The 18,069-nt window shown below is 41.7% G+C and overlaps 1 protein-coding gene across 1 annotated transcript; it reads right to left on the bottom strand.

Annotated features, from left to right (window-relative positions):
• Positions 1-1,280: 1,280 nt before the first annotated feature.
• Positions 1,281-7,015, bottom strand: LOC136568369 (cell surface glycoprotein CD200 receptor 2-like). The gene is made up of 6 exons (XM_066568351.1): positions 6,955-7,015; positions 5,906-6,214; positions 4,822-5,070; positions 3,693-3,788; positions 2,847-2,893; positions 1,281-1,597 (listed from the first exon to the last, which is right to left on the bottom strand). Exons 1-6 carry the CDS (start codon positions 7,013-7,015, stop codon positions 1,463-1,465), a joined length of 897 nt encoding a protein of 298 aa, XP_066424448.1. The 3' UTR covers positions 1,281-1,462.
• Positions 7,016-18,069: the final 11,054 nt, after the last annotated feature.

Here is an 18,069-nt window from a genome sequence, read left to right as displayed (position 1 = left end):
TTTCAGAAGCTTCAAGTCACAAATGACCGCTCGACAGCACCTTGGATTGAGGCACTGCTGTGAATTTCACTGGAGCTACAAGACACTTTTCCTACCTAGCATCATTTCAAACCTATTTGCACTGCTTCCAAGTTGTCACTTATTTCTCCCAGAGGTTTTAGACATGAAAAGGGCCTCTCCCTTCCTACAGAAGGCATGATAATGCTGCACACCAGAGTGAGATCAACCCATCACTGACATTCAACACCACAGGAAAGGCTTCACTTGTCCACTAAGCCTGGAAACCAGCATGGCCTCTGTAGGTCCTTTTCCTTAAGGCAGAGAGTAATTTTTCATGCCTTTCTGACTAAAATGAAAGGCTGGAGTGATGTCAGCTGACATCCACGTCTATTTAGAAGTGATAAAGTGCAAGGCACTGGGAGATGCTCATGCCTAAGAATGCTTATGGAGCAGAGATGACCCTGCAGAAACAAACGGGAAAAGGCTCTTCAAAACATACATTTCAGTTTAGTTACTGCTGCATTAGTGTTTGGAAGCTCTGACAGACCTGACCAATGAAAACTGAAATTAAGAACCACTCTGTGGAGGTTTTTTTTAGCTTGGGGACATAAGATGAGAAGAAATAAATGGTGCGGTTAGGGTTGTCTTTTTTTCCTTTGTTTTAAACAAGCACACCACCTGCACTTTATACAACTTAACACTTCTGTTCTCAGTAAAACCATGATGTGATCTCAGCTTCTCAGAAAGTGGTTAAAAAACATTTTCCCAAATAACCACAAAAATCCTTCCTGTAAATATTTGCATGTTTACATTAAAGAGTGTCCAAAAATTGTCCATTGCTGTTTCTTATTTCCATATCCAGTATAATATCAAATTGGTTTTATTTTCCATCAATTATCAATGCAAACAGAAAGATTAATTGAAAAAGAAGTATGTTAAAAATACATAGATGTCAAATACGAGATCATCATCTGTCATTGCAACCAGAAAACAAAACAAAACAACCAAAATTCCTAAAACTCTCTTATTTCTGCATTTCTGTTAGATACATTGCTTTGACCTTCTGTGTTTTGAGGTCTCCCATGCCACTTTCAAGTTTCCAACACAGAACTTTACAGAGCATCCAGTTGTCAAAATTGAAAGAAAAGTGCTACATTTTCACCAGCAGTCTTTTACTCTGGCACAGAAATATGTCCATTATTGTTTTGAGGAAAGTCAGCACATACATCAAAGTCCATTTTCTAACAAAATTAAGGTATTTCCCTGATTCAATCTTTAAAATTTCCAACTTTCTCTAGAGCTGTACTGATATTTAGAGAAAGAGAAAAAAACTTACTTAAACAAGCCTTTCTGCCCCACCATCGTCAGGTCAGGAAAGACAAAGGTTTTTGGGGGTAAGGTCTGAGGCTTAAGAGTTGAAGTACAAGTTTGAGGAGCTGAGTATCATTAACAGCTGAGCTGGCTACTTGTGCCTACACTCTTCTAAGTATAGATAAATAGATCTTGGTTTGTAATTCACATAGATGCTCTCTGGAAAGTCAGGAGGCTCAACTGCTGCTCTTGTTGCACGTGAAAGTGGGAACTTCGAGGCTCTAGTCTGCAACAGGAAGAAAAACATGTACCATTGTATTACATTGTAGAATACTGTGGGGCTGTCATTCCTATAGATCCCAAACTAAAAGCAAAGAGCAGAAGAGACCTGGTAGGTAACATTACTGCTGCAAAAGAAATGTGAAGTGATTTCTCTGAGCTCTCTGAGCAAAAGGGTAGAGCACAGAGGGTGAAACATGAACTGGCAGACAAATGCAAGAACAGCCTTCACAAAGCCTCAACAGGACAGCCTCTGACATTGTTTTCTTAATATTTTTTTTTTTTAATATTGTCATTTCAGAAACAAATTTTGAAATGTTGGTATCTACAGCAAAATAGATGAAAATGAACAATGATAGCTTCTCTGAAAACAAAACAGACAGACCACAAACAATTCAATTTAGGCACCTAAAATCACTGGAAGCCTTTGATCTCTGCAAGTCCCCCTCTCATCAATGAAATTGTCCTGAATGCCACACAAGAGCATATCAGGAAATGAATCATTTTAACTTCAGAGCACTCTGACTGGTTTGCAACCAACAGGGCACACGACAATTAATTAAATCATGAGCAGAAAACAAAATAGGAAATAATTGGTCTTTCCATGTGCATTAAGTGAGGCAGAAGCCCTGAGGAAAAGCAGCACATTTTCATTTTGTTAAATATATACCACAACACACTGGAATTAGAGAGTGAGTAAAAGTTGTGGTGGCAGATTTATCCCTGGTGTATCCTGGTTTACAAGTATATGAACTGCCACATAAAAATAAAAGTTTCATAGCTGTGTTTGTCTCCAATATAGCGAAACAAAGTGGACCTTTTTCCCCTCATTGTAAAAGGCCTGTCTACTTCCATCCAATCTTTAATCAGGCAGGCTTCTGCCATTAAGAATACACATTCTTAAATAAAACATCTGAGTAAAGACTACTCTGTGAAGCAGAAATATGAAAATATTATGTTTTGGGAGAGTTAAAAGTGACCACTGTAAATGTGACTTATAGACAGGAAATGCACCACACCCTTCTATATCCAGTGCTTAAACACTGCTCAAATTAAAATTAAAATTGCTCAAATACTCTGATTATACATGAAGCTAGGGCCATCCAAACAACAGACATTCTCACAGATGATGTGTTCCTCTTCCCCCCCTCCAAGTGCTCCCAGAGGTGTATGGGAGGTTTGTCAGAGCAGACACAAGTTTTAGTGAAGAAAACACCAAAACCTGCAAAGCACACACACACACAAAGCCCACTTACTCTAAAGTGTTCTGCTGGGCCCTGTGCCCGTCCACGTAACCAGCAAGCTGAAAGTAGGATGTCAGGAAGTTAGAGTGGTTTGATGGTGCAGGGTACACAGCTGGTATAGCTGGGGTTCTCCTCTAGCTACCTCCAGCTCTTGAAAGACTTTCTTCAAAATACAGTTACCCTCACATGTTAAGTTTTTGGGGTTTCTTACATCCTGCACTTTGACACGCTCTTGTTTTATTTTTCCCTTCATTGAAACTTTTGGTCATGCTGGGTGCCCTGGTTTCTACTGGGGTAGAGTTGATTTTCTTCTTAGTAGCTGTGTTTTGCATTTAGTATGAGAAATTAAACAAATTATCTATCTAATATGCCCAATACACAATTATCTGAAAGATATCAAACTATTTGGCCTATTCTTACACTTGCTCAAGGGAAAAATTATCACTGCTCATGGAAACAAAGATAGTTTGTGTTTAGTCATTAGTTTATGAACTGTCATTATTAAGTACAGAATTCTGTGCCGGTAAATGCAGAACAAACAAAATAATTCTAAAAACTCAAAGCCTGCCCTATTCTCAGAGAGAACCCTTTTCATCCTGAATGAATCTCTGACATGTCTGTAATGCATTAATACCACAATACCTGTGGCTCTTTCAAAACTCCAGACATATTTTAAATTGCTACCCCTTATTTTATTATTATTTTATTATTTTGGACTTCTCCAAAAGGACAGTGCATATATGAACATTTTCCTCAACCCTTGCCTCCCACCTCAGTCTCAGCAATAAAGTGCATGTCCTTGTACCTGCACATGGTCAGCAATGGAATTGCAGTATATTTCAGATTCAAAAGACTCACCTCTGCATATGAATATCAAGCATAAAGTCAGACCAGTGACAGCAATGGCACCTGCAGCTGCTCCTGTCAGGATGTAGAGAAGCGTAGGGGAGGTGTCTGGGCAATGAGAAAAGAGAGCAAGTTACAAGAGAGCTAGATGTCAGTATTTGTGACATGACTGCCTACCTTATCTGCAAGAAAAAGCTAATCCTCTGCTTCCAAACAAAGCAGAGAGAAACAGATGAGATGTCTGGATGCCGACCAGCAATAAGAAGCTGCCTCACACTCCCAGTCATTTGTGTGCACAAACACATTTTCATTTTCAACTCATCTGCCTTTACATTCTCATTTTCTTCAAGTACTGCTAGCCCTTTACAACTGAGCAGCCATCCCTGCAAAATGCTTTTATTAATGACTAGTTTATGCTGATTTCTGTTCTTCATGCCTTTACTAGTAGAGATACTTTGGTGGTGTGAGCACATCTTTAGCTGTTCTTACAAATCCTACTGCGATAGACTTCCAACAGGTCCAGCACAGCCACAGAAGCTGAATTTTAGCCTTTACTACCTTTGGAACACTTGCCAGTCACAGACAGACAGGCTCCAAGGAAATTTTCTCCGGACCATCACTACTGTGGAAAAGCTGGACAAAATGTCGTGGGGAAGGCGCTTTTAGATTCTCTTTTTTCTCGCTATCCTCCTCTGATTTGAGTGGCAAGAAATTATTTTCTCTCAAGTCCTTTTTGCCTGTGACAGCAATTGGTGAATGATCTCTCCCTGTGTTCACCTTGACCCATGAGCTGGCCATTGTATTTTTCTCCCTGTCTTGTTGAAGAGGAGGGAGCAATAGAGCAGCTTGGAGAGCACCTGGCAGCCTGCCAAGGTGAACCCACTGAAAGCAGAATAAGGAATTCTTGTAAAACAGAACAGGAATTTTGAAAGAAAAACACACTGAAAGCTTCTCCGTAGAGTACCACAAAGCATTTGGTTTCAAAATCATTAATTTATCTCTCAACATGCACTGGGACTTCCACCTTATAACCATGCTAACCTAGCTCCAGAGCCCTGGCATTTAGTGGGAACAGCTGCACAGAACAGCAGAGAGGAGCCCAAGACATGATGAAAAGCAATCACAAAACAACATTATTTACATCTCAGGTCCATGACCAGAGTCTGGTTCATGGCTGCGTGGGTGACCAGGCAGGTGACAGAGGGAAATGAGCTGTTGGCCCAGCCAAAGTAGCTCACTCTGGTCACTGTTCCGCTGGGGTGATGGAATTCTTCCTCAGAGCTGTGATTGCTTGCAGGGATCCAGGAGATGTCAGCAGCTGGCTTTCCTGCAGATGCCTGGCACACAGCCACCCTGCTCTTGTCGTGGGTCAGAGTCACCGTAGGAGGGACTGCAGAAGAAATTTTGAAAAGCCACAACCATTATTTCTATTCCAATTTTTTATTTCTATTTCATTTTTTTAGTATAAAATCACCAGCTGAGAAACTGAAAAACAGGTGGGGTTTTTTTTAGATTGTATGACCAATTTGTGAGATTTTAAAATAATTTGAAATATTAGCACATTTTAAAGGAAAAACAATACGTCAAAAAGTCCAAGGTGGACACTTCAAAACTAACTGTCTGCATCTAAAGTACTGCTTTCTCCTGTTTGCCAAAAGGTGATGACAGATTAACAGGAGATGGGATGACAGAGAGGGGTGGATTCAATAAAGATTTACAACTTGACTGATGCAAAGGCAGATTGCTGAAGCTTCAGGTACAATATTTAGGAGTTTGGATATGTAGAATCAAAAATCTGATAGCAGGGAAATAAAAGAGGAATTGGGCAAAACTGTTCTGCTTGAAGTCCAACAACTCATATTCTGCATTTGGCAAAACAGGGAAAGGCTCACACAACACCTAAACATTTATCAGAAAGGCACAATTCTCCAGGAAAGAACCAAAAATACTCCAAAACCCAAATCCAAAACAAATTAATGACAAAAAATAGCAATTATAGAGTTGCAAAATTAATTTCTTATAATTTTTAGTTATATTGAGATGGCTTAACTAATATAGCCAGAACCAAAAATCTCTCCCTTTTTTTTATGGAAACCTAGATATAGTTTACCTCACTATATGAAAAAGATGATTTGATGTATTCATTATGCTTCCTAATATTCTTTTGTTCCTGCCTATGTTGCAAATAGACTAATTTAATTTTTACTTTAGTGATGCAGTCTTACCTATCACAGTCAGAGAAGAGAAAAACTGAAAATTCCCTTCAGTGTTGGCAAGTTCACAGGTGTAAATTCCCTCATCCCTGAGGCGCACAGGGTAAATACGGAGTGCAGGGTCACTGCCAGGTGAATATTTCAACGTGATCCTCTTACTGCAGTTCAGACTGCTTGTCTTATTGTGATCCCTTCTATAGGATAAAAAGCAGCAACTTGTGCAATGCCCCTTCCACATCACCAGCAGTGAAGGCACCTTGAAGATTTTGGGGCAACTCAGCACCGCTTCCGAGCCAGCCTCCACAGTCACCCTGTTGTGAGCTTCATAAGATGACAAAAAGACATTAAAAATATGCTACAACCATTGTGAAAGCACAGGAAACTCTTGGCTCCATCACCCTTAAAAATATACTTCCTGACTGTACTGGCAGCTTTGGGGCACTTATTAGTATTCAAATTCCAGATCCACCTTCCTGAAGTTTGGAAGTGCAGTGGAGATGGTGCCTTTTTGCTGTGGACAGTGATGCTGACAAGCTGCAAGTCCCCTGCCTTTATTTTAGGCAATAAATTTCTATCACTTTAATATAGGGTTTGAAAAATTGATGGGGAGGGCAAAATTCATTCTTAAGGGAAAGGAAACTATTTCAAATATTTATTGTGCTTCTGAATTAGATGCCTTGCTTCAAGTGCCAGTAAAACTCAGTATAGCTGTGGAACACACACCTGTGGCACGGTCAGACCAACATCCCTTGGAGCAGAAGTTTAGTAAGAGACATATGTGGATCCATTTATTACAGAAATCATCGCTCTCCTGCCATTGTCCCAGCTGAACAGATGTATCTTTAGATGAGCAGTTTTGGATTCCTGTCAGATTTTTCCTTCTCTGCCACTCTGCAAGGCGCTCGATTAATTTGCCAGCCAAGGAGACATTACTCTTTCCATTCCCACAAAACAATAGGCAAAATTTGCTCTGGTGCACTGTGAACTTTCAATGTCCTGGCAAGTTGGAAATACAGAGTATCAAACAGTGCTACATGCAGTTTTGGATCTTTCTCACTTACCTTCAACCAGATTGATTGGCAAGAAAAGGAGCACAGCCAGAACTGCCCATTTCTGAGCCATCTTTAGCAGAAGGAATCAGCACTGCAGAAAATGAAGGCAAAGAAAACGGCATGTAGTCACAAATGGTTGTGCTCATCCCTTCAAAGAGAACATGTAGAAAACCCATTTCCTTTGAAAGCAGGAGTTCTAAACAAGACCCCATATCAAGTGCCACTCATACAGTGAAGAAGTACAGCAAAAACAGGGTTGAAAATAAAAAAAATTAAAAATAAAATAAAGACAAAAAAAAAACCCCAAAAACAAACCAAACCAACAAAAAACAAGCTACAGTTTGCAAACAGTTTTTTAAAATCCTGGATCTCTGGTACCACTCAGGATCTAGACTTCATCAACTATTTGGCAAAGAAATTATTCCTAGCCTTTGGATGCTTGTAATTTCTTGAAGAGTAACTCCCTTTAGGAGCAGAACAAAAAGAGCAGCCCTCTTATTGCAAGGGATCAAAACTGTATGAGTTTGTTTTTGCTTTCATAGGCAGGGTGAACTAAAGAGGCATCTAGTAACTCCTGCTATTCTACAACTATCTAAACCTTTTAACAAACCATGTCTTATAAATGCTGCCATTTCCATCTCTTTAATATTTTACTTTCTGAATCAGGCACCCACAGCTAGAGATGATTGGAAAATTGTGTTCCCATCCCACGGGAAATACTGACACGATGATGTTTTCATTCCCAAGTCAAAGATTTCATTTTAAATGTGAAACAAACCACGAGAGGATGCCTGGTGTAGAGGAGAGAAGCCACAACGCTGCCACACGTGAGGCACAAGAAGAACAAAAGCTGCCACAGGCACGAGCCAAATGCAAGAGATGGTGTTTGCCTTAACAGGGTGATACAAGTGCATGTTCAAGTCACTGAATCACAGAATGGTTTGGGTTGGGAGGGACCTTAAAGATTTTCCAGTTCCAAACCCCTGCCATGGACACTTCCACCAGACCAGGTTGCTCAGAGCTCCATCCAGCCTGACCCTGAACACTTCCAGGGATGGGGCATCCACAGCTTCTCTGGGCAACCTGTGCCAGTGCCTCACCACCCTCAATAGAATTGTTTTCCTCAAAGAATTGTTTTGCTCACAACCCTAACAAAGAATTGTCATGCATCTGGATGAAAATCTTTCGTTTCCACCTGGTAAAAACGCCAACACAACCACATTGATCTATATTCTGCTACTAATGTGTAACAAGCAATGTAATTCTACATTAAAAACATCTCAAATTTCACTTTCATTCACATAAAATCCTTGCCATAAAGGAAATGTTTTGTTTTGTTTCATTTTATTCAGCACTGTCAGAAGTTTTGGGATTTTTTTTTTCTTTGCAATTTGGATGCATTATGCGTGCAAAAGTTGCTTTCAATCAAAACAGTTTGAATCTTTAAAAACTGATTTTTTTAACCAAAAAAATTTAAAATATACATTTTGACCAGACTTATGTACTGAACTTGACCTAATTTGCAAAGAATTTCTCAGTCTCTTTCAAAAGGAAAGTAAAAGAAAAAACAACAGACCTTCCACAATTTCTATCAGCAAATTCAGTATTCACCAATTTTGATGAGTCCATAAATATTCATAACAGAATATTTTCATATTGGAACTTGTCCCAGAGAAGTATCTTTTTTTTAAATGCATTGAAATCTCATATATGCGGTTTATTTGCTCAAAAGAACAGGCATTAATGATTAAAAATGGGACCTTACAGAAAGTAATACTCTTTAAATATTCATGGGTGAAACACAGAATTTAATCTCCAATTTTTAAAATTCACAGCCCTTGAACAGTTGTGCCTCTGAGCGAGAAGGAACTCTCAAAATCCATAAAGGAACAACCAAGCAGAGATGAATCAAACCCATTTAAAAGTAGCAAATGAATACTTGGTGGCTCGCCTTGTGTTATTGCCTTTGATGGAATTAAAATGCCTCAACAGCTGCATTAAAATAAATTAAATTTTTTACTCAGCCTCGGTGGCGGTGGCTGGCACAAGACCTTGCGATACGTGTGCCGCTCTTCCTGCTCAGATTCATCCCAAGGAGAGCTGAGCCTGGGGGAGATCCACTGCCTTTAGGGGCTCAAGAGGAGCCCTCCTCACCCCAGAGCCTGGAGGGGAGCAGCAGCAGTTCCAGTGTGATCTGGTCTTCCAATTCTCCTCCTGAAGGGAGGCTTCAGCACTGGCAGCCGCTCCCACGGGGATCCCAGTCCTGAGGGCTGATTCAAAGGCAGCTCCTGCACACCAGGGAACTGCAGAGATGTACCTGGAGCTCCCCTCCCTCTCTGTCCCCACCAAGGGCCCAGATGTAAGTGCAAAATGGGAACTATCTCAGTTTAGGAGATTCCATCCCTGCGTTCAGCTGTATGGCTCATTAGTTTCTTTTTGTTGTTGCTTCTGAGACCTTAACATGCAGCTGATTTTTCTTACAGACAGATAAAGCTCCACCCCCTCCCCCCTTGAAAGAGATGAGTCAAAAAAACCCTCTGGTGGTACATTGCCCTGAAGAGGATGTGGCAGAGTTAAATTGAGAGAAACAAACTGCTTTGTGACATGGAAAACAAGTCACAACCTTAGCTGTCTGTTGTTACACATCACAAACCAGCCACAAGCCTTGAGCTATGCAAAGCATCAACCTAAAATCAGGCAAGTCCAACATGATTTAAATGCAATGTCCAACATGATTTAAATATTTGCTAACACAGCCTGAAAAAGGAAAAGGTCAGGTATCTATCAGTGCATCAGTTGCCACCACAACTTTTTAAAGGATAACCAGTCTGTCACAGAGCCATTCCTGTGTTTACCTCAGCAAAATATGGTTCTGTTTTGAAGTGAAAGCACATTTTAAAGGGTACAAAAGACTGTCTTAGAAGGCTCTCTGTTCTGTGTAAGATGGGAAAGGAAGGGCAGGAAGGGATGGCAACAAGAGAAAGCAGTGGCACACATCTGTATCAACTCTCTTATAAGGATAAGGTAAGTGCTCTGCAAATCAAGGTTGCATTATTTAAAATCCAAATCCACAATTTTGGCAGTCAGAGTAGCAGCAGCATCTTCTATGCAGTATTTGATGTTTCTACCTCATCACCAAGACCACACAGCACCCAACTCAAAAGCCTGCAGCTTTTCTGAAGTGAGAGATGCTGGTTATGCTGTATTTTCAACAACCCCAGGTCAGCCTCTTCTGCTCCCATTTCTTCCTACCAATGGTTCCTCTGCTGGGAATTCCTCAAGTCCCTCCACTGAAAATGAAACAACAAAATATAGCAAGACTTTGAATGCCCTCTGGGGAAGACAAAACATATCCAAAGGGGCAGCAGGTAGATACCCCCAAAGCTGAAACTGGAAAGCTCTGTGGGGAGAGGAGAGGCTGTGCTCTTTCTCTGTTCTCAGCCATCTGTGGCTGGCCCCTGACAGTGCTGCTGGGTAATGGACCTCTGCCTTGACCTCAGAGCCTCCTGGTATTTTTATTCTCTTAAAGATATCCTGACCCTGAAAACTGTACTCCTGTACTAGCAAGCAGAACACTGTTAGCTCTGCCAGGGACTGATGGATCAGAGCCTCCATGGTGCACTTTCTTCTCAGACTCCCTGTTTGTCTCACAGTTGCTGGCATCAGTTGAAGCCAGGGATGATTTGAAATTTAGTCCATCCAGTTTGTGAGCTAGTTTCATTCACTTCCAAACTACAAAGCTTTCTCTGCAAAATGGGAAATAGAGGGTGGATGGCTTTCTGAAAGAGAGAATTAGCCTAATAGAATCAGCTCTCAAAACAATCACAAGCAAGTTATACAAAACAACTGTAAAATTACAGTGTTTAGGTAAATATACCTAAAGGTAAATAGTTTTGAAATTTCCTCCACAGCAAGACAGAGATTTGTGCCATCTATTGAATTCATCAAGATAGCAGTATTTAGAGTAATACTAACATTACAAAGTGTGGATTTTTCCCCAGGGGAAAAAAATTTGTCATACATAGTAGCTGTAATTGCAGGAAGCAGTTGGGCATCTCCCCTCTTCTCAGATGTATTTACCTTTTTATCACTAGCTCATCTGGAAAATGGTTTAGTCCCATGAAGTTATAGCACAAGCCAAGGCATATTCCTCACACCTGCAGCTGCCTTGCAGCCAGTCCCTCAGGGAGTAATCCAGTGTTGGGAAGGGGTAGTAGGAGCAAAGGATGAATGTGAACAACACCACCCCTGGTAGCTCATTCTCTTCCTTCCAGAAAGAGACAAGACAATTGCTTTATTGCTTTACATTTTCCATTTTATGTAGGAAAAAACAAACAAACAAACAAACAAACAGTTCTTGTACCTAACACCTTGACTTTCCCAGGTATAAACCATCTGTGGCTCTCACCAATGTCAGCAAACAGATGGGGAAAAGCCCTGCTGGTAATACAGCCTGTAGAACCTGACACTTCCATGTTAAAATATCCAGAGGCAATTATATCACAATTTGCAGAGATCAAGGAAATGTATTTCTTTTTTAGCTGTAGCTGATTGCACTGGGCCAGCAGGGCCATGCTCAGCAACTTCTACTCCTGGCCCTAGAGAATCCCCTTATCACTTGTAGGTCTTTAACCTCAGGAGCTTCTCTCTTGATCCCAGTACTGCAGCAGACAAATCTACCTACCACACATATGTTCATGATCTTAACTGCTTTAACTCCTGCCCCTTGTGGGCCTACTGCTTTTTGCTGCTGATTTCCCAGAAAAAAAAACCTGGGAATTAGCAACCCACAAGTGTAATTACTGCTGTCAGGGCTGTGCATAACCAGAAGAAAAGTCTTCCATACAAGTATACAGAGATGAACAGAGAGGACAAGCATACAGAGATGGTTTATAGCTTGATGTTTAACTCCTTTAGTAAGCATCAGGATGTATCTCAGGCTCCCCAGAGGAAGGTTTCCTCCCCATCTTTCAGTCAGAGGTACCAGCCTCCCACTCCACAGCCAAACATGGAGTTTGGAATGATGGAATTCACATGATGGAATTGCACCACACATCCCGAACTGCACATGAAGAAGCTACAAACCTCAAGTAATTCCTGCTTTAAAAAGAACAGAAATAGCAGAAGGCCTGGTGTACAGCAGAAATAAAACCCCAGGTAGTCCTTCCTCACCTGTCAGTCAGTCCTGTCTGTACCATCACCAACCATGGTTTAGGAAGATCTAAGCAGGGACTTACCTGACCTCTCTCCTTCAGCTCTTCACTGCTCCTTCCCCATCACACTTCAGAGAACTTCATTTTCTCTGAAATCTACAGCTTCCCCATTCCATGGACAGCTGTGAAGATCCTGCAAGAAGCCCCAGGAAGCCCCATCAGCTGGGAGACAATCTCTCCAGCCTCAAGGAGCTGAATTCTCCTCCCTCATTGGACTCATTGCATAGATATGCATTTACTTATTTATGTATTTAAGGAAGGGAAAAAATTTTCCCCTGTGTTTATAAAGCAGCTAGATCAACACTTACAAATATGAAATACATACTTCTCTTGTATGAGAAAGGAGGAATCGTTTTCTTTCATTTTCCTTTCTGTGTTTTTTTTTTTTTAAAGTGAGATAAACTTGTTGTGTAACAAAACATACCTAAAATAGAAACCCACATCTATATTTGAAAAAACTACACATCCCACCTCTCAAATACCAAGTGAAGTCATGACATCAGGATCAGGATGCCATTTATCACTGCCTACACTCTTTTGGTGTGGTGAAATATCCCCACAGGGGATACTTGTCCTTTTCCCTTCCTCACCATATCAGTTTCTTTGCTGTCACAGACTCCCTTTCTCAGAAGCCAGGTAGCTCTGTGTCAGTGGTGCAGAAAAATTCTCTGGTGGTGGTTTCCAGTGAAACTTCTCACCTAATTTCTTTTCTGGTTACCAGCACTCCTGGCAGATTTTAAGCTCTGTTTGAGGGAGGATGATGCAGGAGAGTGGAGTAGCTGGGAGGAGTCCTACAACATGTCCTTATCTAGGTTTCTGCTAAGCAAACTTCCCCCCATATTTTGTAGTCCAGTGGTCTGCAGGTGAAAAACACAGAATAAGTTCAGGTCATATCTCACAGATGTTAATGCTGTCATGGGACTGGGGGTATTGCTGATAAAAGATCTTCATTTTCTCATCTTCCCAGAGTGGCTTACAGTACAGCCCAGAGGGAAAGCTCCTGAGGACAGGGTGGCAGGGCTTCTCCAGGCTGGGAGAACATGCACGTCATTGTCTCCTGATTCAGTGTCCAAAGGCTCTGTGTGAAATGTTGAGGCGCAGCACTCACTACGACACAAAAGAGAGAAAGGGAAGTAAGATGCAAAAAACCAACCCAAGAAAAAAGTCAACTAGCAAACAGAATGCAGAAGTGTCAGACAGAGAGTGAGGAAGCCTCTAGCTCCCCACCACAAGGACTCTGCTGAATGCATTCATGCCACAGACCACAGCCTTTTGGTCACCCCTGCCCTCTGGCCTGTACAGGCTATGTACATACATAGGCTACAGCCATATGGCTGTGTCTGTGCACAGCTAAGGGCTCACTTAAAACACATGAAAAAAACATGTCTTAATCTGCTAAAAGTGTCTGTGCAGTGGCCATGACTATGGGTATTTCTACATACATGAATATTTTTTAAAATCATTATATAGAGGTACAATTTTATGCACACACTTGGAGCTGCGGCACTCACAGCCCTCTGACACAGCAGGAAAAGTTAATTGGCTTGTTTGCAAAGTCTCCTCCACTAAAAACCTGAGTTTTGCACGTTGCTTCCACGTAGTTTGTTGTCAGAGCTAGTTTATGGCTTTTGTAATGAAAGTGTCTCTGGAAAAAGTGGTTTTAAATATGCATCTAAAGGGATAAACTAGGGGCAACTTTGAACTATACAGGCTTCCAACAAACCTCTTTGAAGAGGATGATCTTCCCCAAATAAGGCAATTCCTCATGAAAAGAAGACCTGTGGACAACTGGTGGCATTTTACATGGGGGGTACCTGCAACTGAACAATGAAGGAAACAACCTCACTCAAAGTCCAGATTCAGCGAGTCCAGCACCCCTACTCCATCAGGGTTATGAACCTGTGCTGCAAAACTCCTCCAAAGTAGTTTTAATGTAGTTAACAAGAGCATAAGGAACATTTGGGGTGAGGGATCCTGGCTGAATGCATGCCTGGACAGTTAGCTTGAAAATCCATTTTCACTGAAAACAACTTTTGATCTGGAAGCTTTGGACTAACAGCCTATACTTCTTTACAGGCTCTAGAAACATGTACTGCACAATCTACTCAAAGTTGTCTTTTCCTTGTTTACACAGGGCATTTCTGAGATGGATAAAGAACTGTCATTCTTTCCTGTGAAACAGGGAGATGGCATTGCCCTGGCACGGGACAAGAAACAGGTACTGGAGATTTCTGAGAAAAGAATTCTGATTTTCCTGGAAGAAAACCCAGCTCTGGCTCTACCCTTGTCAAGGACAAGGAGAGGTCATACTGACTTGTGCAAGAGATTTCTATTTGGGAAAATTAGTGTTTTCTTACTACTGAAGGACACTCACAGAAAACCTTCCCCACTCTCCTCAGGCTGCACTATGATTTAAAAATGCTCATTAAGCCTTCACCTTGATGAGCTGCATCTGGACTGAGCTTATCAGAAACACTCTCTGTTCCCAGGAACTAGTTCATTTGGTTTTTAACAAACAGCTTTGAAAACTTATTTTTCTTCCCCAAATAGCAACCTGAGTTCAGGCCTAAGCCATTGGCCAAGTCCAATCCCAAGTTTGGCCAGGCAGACCTCTCTGAACATTGGGAGGGCTTTCCTTATTGTTTTCTATCCTTATCTTTTCCCATCTTTACCCTTTTTCCTTCCCCAGCCTCATTGTAGGTCATTTGTGGTTGATTTTAGTTTTAGATTGATTTTACATTTCAGCATGATCTTTCTCTGTGTTTTAACCATCTAGTAAGCAGCAGAGTGAGCCTTGCCAATGCATTTTCTCATGCTTCCACTTTAATATTAAACCTGCTTTTGCCAATTCCTTTGATTCTTTGAGCCACCTAAACCACTCATTTTGGACAAAAATTTACCATTTTCTTGTTATTCACATCACAGAATTCCTAGTCTTGATTATGTGTCTTCCATAACAGAATGTGCCTGTATAACAGCTGATGTTCCTAATAGACAGAATGCACAGGTATTTGGAGCTGGGATTTCACTGGGTGTGTTTGTGTCTCCAGTTACCATGGATATACACTGATGCTCCCTTCCTCCATGTAAAGTGTCTCTCTCTGGTGTCTTATTACTCACAGACCTGCTGCAAGCACCTTGTTTTTATGACCCTTCAGCTCAAGGACTCAGATTCACTGTTGTTGCAAAGCAGGATATTTGGAAGCAGCTTCTATGCCTATACACAGCATGGAATACTGAATGCCAAGGAGTTAAAAATCCCCCTGAGCTCGAGAGAACTGCCTCTTTAAAATTCCTACTTCATCTTCCAGTGCCTTGCAAAAAACAAGAAAAATTCTCCTCATTCTCTCTACAGCTATTCCTCCTAGTTGCCAGGAGGTGGAAACAGAGCTACACCAACCCAGGGAGAAGCATGGTGCTGATGTGCAGTTGTACAGCGTGCTGCCTGCTGAAAAATGGTGCTAACAATATCTGCAGTCCAAACTGGCTCACTGGAGCCCAAAACACAGCATCATACAGTGCTCCTTGAGCCCCTCCACATCCCCTTCCCCCCCAGCAAGACATCTCTACTGCTTGCTGTGGGTGCCCTGAAAGCAGCTGGTTCTGTCAGATGTGGCTTACACATTTATTTCAGCAGGAATCCAAAATCAGGCTGCCTGTGATTGTAAGGCTCCCACAGCAGCAGCCATTGCAGCCCTTCAGAACTGATAAACAATCAGATCCCTTGCAAAGTGACAAGGAGATAAATTTTCACTTGGTTTATGTGTCTGCTTTGACACTTAAAAACATTACACCCATGTCCAGGTATGAAAAGCATGGCAGAGATCAGCAGTGCTCACCAGACAAGCCTTAGTCACCACAGGAACAGACACAGGTGTAGGCTGTGTAACCTGTGACCATCTTCCCCTTGTCATCTGGTACCAAATTTGAAGGCCTGAGAGAGAAGTCCTTCCACAAAAGGCAAATGCTTGGGAAAGGGGAGAGGGACACAGCAGTGTTAAAAGGCTGTAGACAAAATAAGCTTTCAGAATATCACAGAGTTGGGTAAAACATCACAACTTATTTTGGTTTCTGTTTGTACAAGAGGGAGTTTGACACTAACTTCATTTCTGCTTCCTGTGCATTCCCCACCTTGAGCTGATCCCATTGAGAGTGTTCTCAGCTTTCTCAGAGCAAGCTGAAGAGCACAGAGGATGGGCTAGAAATGAGCCAGAAGATATTCCAGAAGAGAGAAAAACACAGGAAATCCTTCTTTGTGCAGAGAGCAGTAGAAGAAATGAAAAAAACATCCCTGCATGGGAAGTAGGTCCCAGAAAGTACTGCTGAAAAAAAAATGGGGAAGGGGTGTCAACAAATATGTAGACAATTCCAGAAATCCACCCAAGAGACTTGTGATTTTTATAAAATCAATCATACACCTTATTTTCAGAAAAAAAATATTAAAATATATGTATCTATCTTCTTACCTTTGACATAGAAAATTATCCAGGATATCATGACCACAGCCCACATCTTTTCCAGCCCAGAATCCACTCTCACAGCTTTGTTCCATTCCAGGTAAACCTCTGTACTCTCTGTGGAGCTGGCACTGCCACACCTGGTATTACAATGACAAACATGCAAATAAAAGCCTGCAGAACTGCGTGTTTCCTTAACTAAAAATTGGTGTCAAAAAGATGACTGAAGGCATAATTCTCATTTTATTTTGAGCCAAAATATTCTGGAGAAAACTTAAAGAAGGAGAAGGAAAGGTGGATATAAATCCCTACATTTTCACAAAGCTGGGGAAGAGCTTGGAAGGAATGTGAGCTGGTTTCTCAGCCCAACACACATCAGAATCAACCCAAAAAGCTCTGGGAGCTCACCTCCTTTGGCTACTTAGGCCAAATGGATATTTCCTTCTGCTGGGGGTATGGAGCTGAAGTCACTGGGCACAAGTAGAGGACAGCCCACCATGTAAGGTTTGATAACCAGGTAAGATACTTAGGGAATGATTGCACAGGGGCACTGCCACTGTGTGTTTCAGCCTTTCCAGCCTTTCTGCACAATATTTTTTTCTCTTCTAACCAATGAAGCAGGAGAATTAAAAAGGCACCTCTAAAAGAACACGTAACTCCCAGCAGTGGCTACCATACCTCAAGTCCCACTCCCCCTAAGCACCAATCCTCCCTGAGTTCTGCTTACACAAAAATGAATTCCAGGGGTGACAAGGCCAGGCTGCTTGCACACACAAAGCTCTCAATTGAAGAAAATTCCTAGATCTCAATTTTAGGTAAAATAACTTTGCTGCCAGTGAATGCAGCTGTGGCTATGAACCCAGAACAGGTGTTAAGTGAGCTGGGTTAGACCTGCATCTAACCCAAGACTAACACACATTTTCCCACCCTGCTTTTTTCACCCAAATTCTTTCAGCTCTGGTAACGGTGCTCAGAGTAGAAATCCCATGGGAGGCTGTTTCCATCAGCTCAGAGAAATGCACAGCCGAGCTAAAACAAATCCCTGACATTTTTCACGTGTCAGCCCTGCATTTAGCATGCACAGATGAAGAGACAGAGGAGTATGAAACTTATTGCACATGTCACAGTGTGGCAGCAATCAATTTCAGTTTCACACCCTAGGAGGAGAGGATACATCTGCATGAACAGGGCTTTTATCATGCAGGAATTTCTGCTGAGGCACCACCGTGTCACCTCCCAACTCCCTAGAACAGCAAGTCCCTCACCTGTTACACTCACCATGCTGAAGTGGCCCACAGCAGTTAGGGAAATACTCTTTATTTTGGCTCTGCACTGATAGCAGACACTGTCTGACTGCTAGACTGCCCTTATTTCCAGAAGTTTTCAGTGAGGACGTGACTTTTGCCACGGGTTCTGAGTTTTGTGAGAGGTGCAAACTTTCCATCTCCTTTCCA

The sequence above is a fragment of the Molothrus aeneus genome, chromosome 2, assembly GCF_037042795.1.
Source record: "Molothrus aeneus isolate 106 chromosome 2, BPBGC_Maene_1.0, whole genome shotgun sequence".
In the NCBI taxonomy this organism is placed as follows: Eukaryota; Metazoa; Chordata; class Aves; order Passeriformes; family Icteridae; genus Molothrus; species Molothrus aeneus.
Note: the sequence above shows the minus strand (reverse complement) of the source record. Positions and strands in the feature narration are given on the sequence as shown.

Coding starts and splice junctions, on each gene's coding strand:
- LOC136568369 (XM_066568351.1), bottom strand. CDS start 7,015: ATGGCTCAGAAATGGGCAGTTCTGGCTGTGCTCCTTTTCTTGCCAATC. Junction 5,071..5,905: donor CTCTTCTCTGACTGTGATAG/GTAAGACTGCAT, acceptor TTTCTTCTGCAG/TCCCTCCTACGGTGACTCTG. Junction 3,789..4,821: donor TCTGGTCATGGACCTGAGAT/GTAAATAATGTT, acceptor CTCATTGCCCAG/ACACCTCCCCTACGCTTCTC.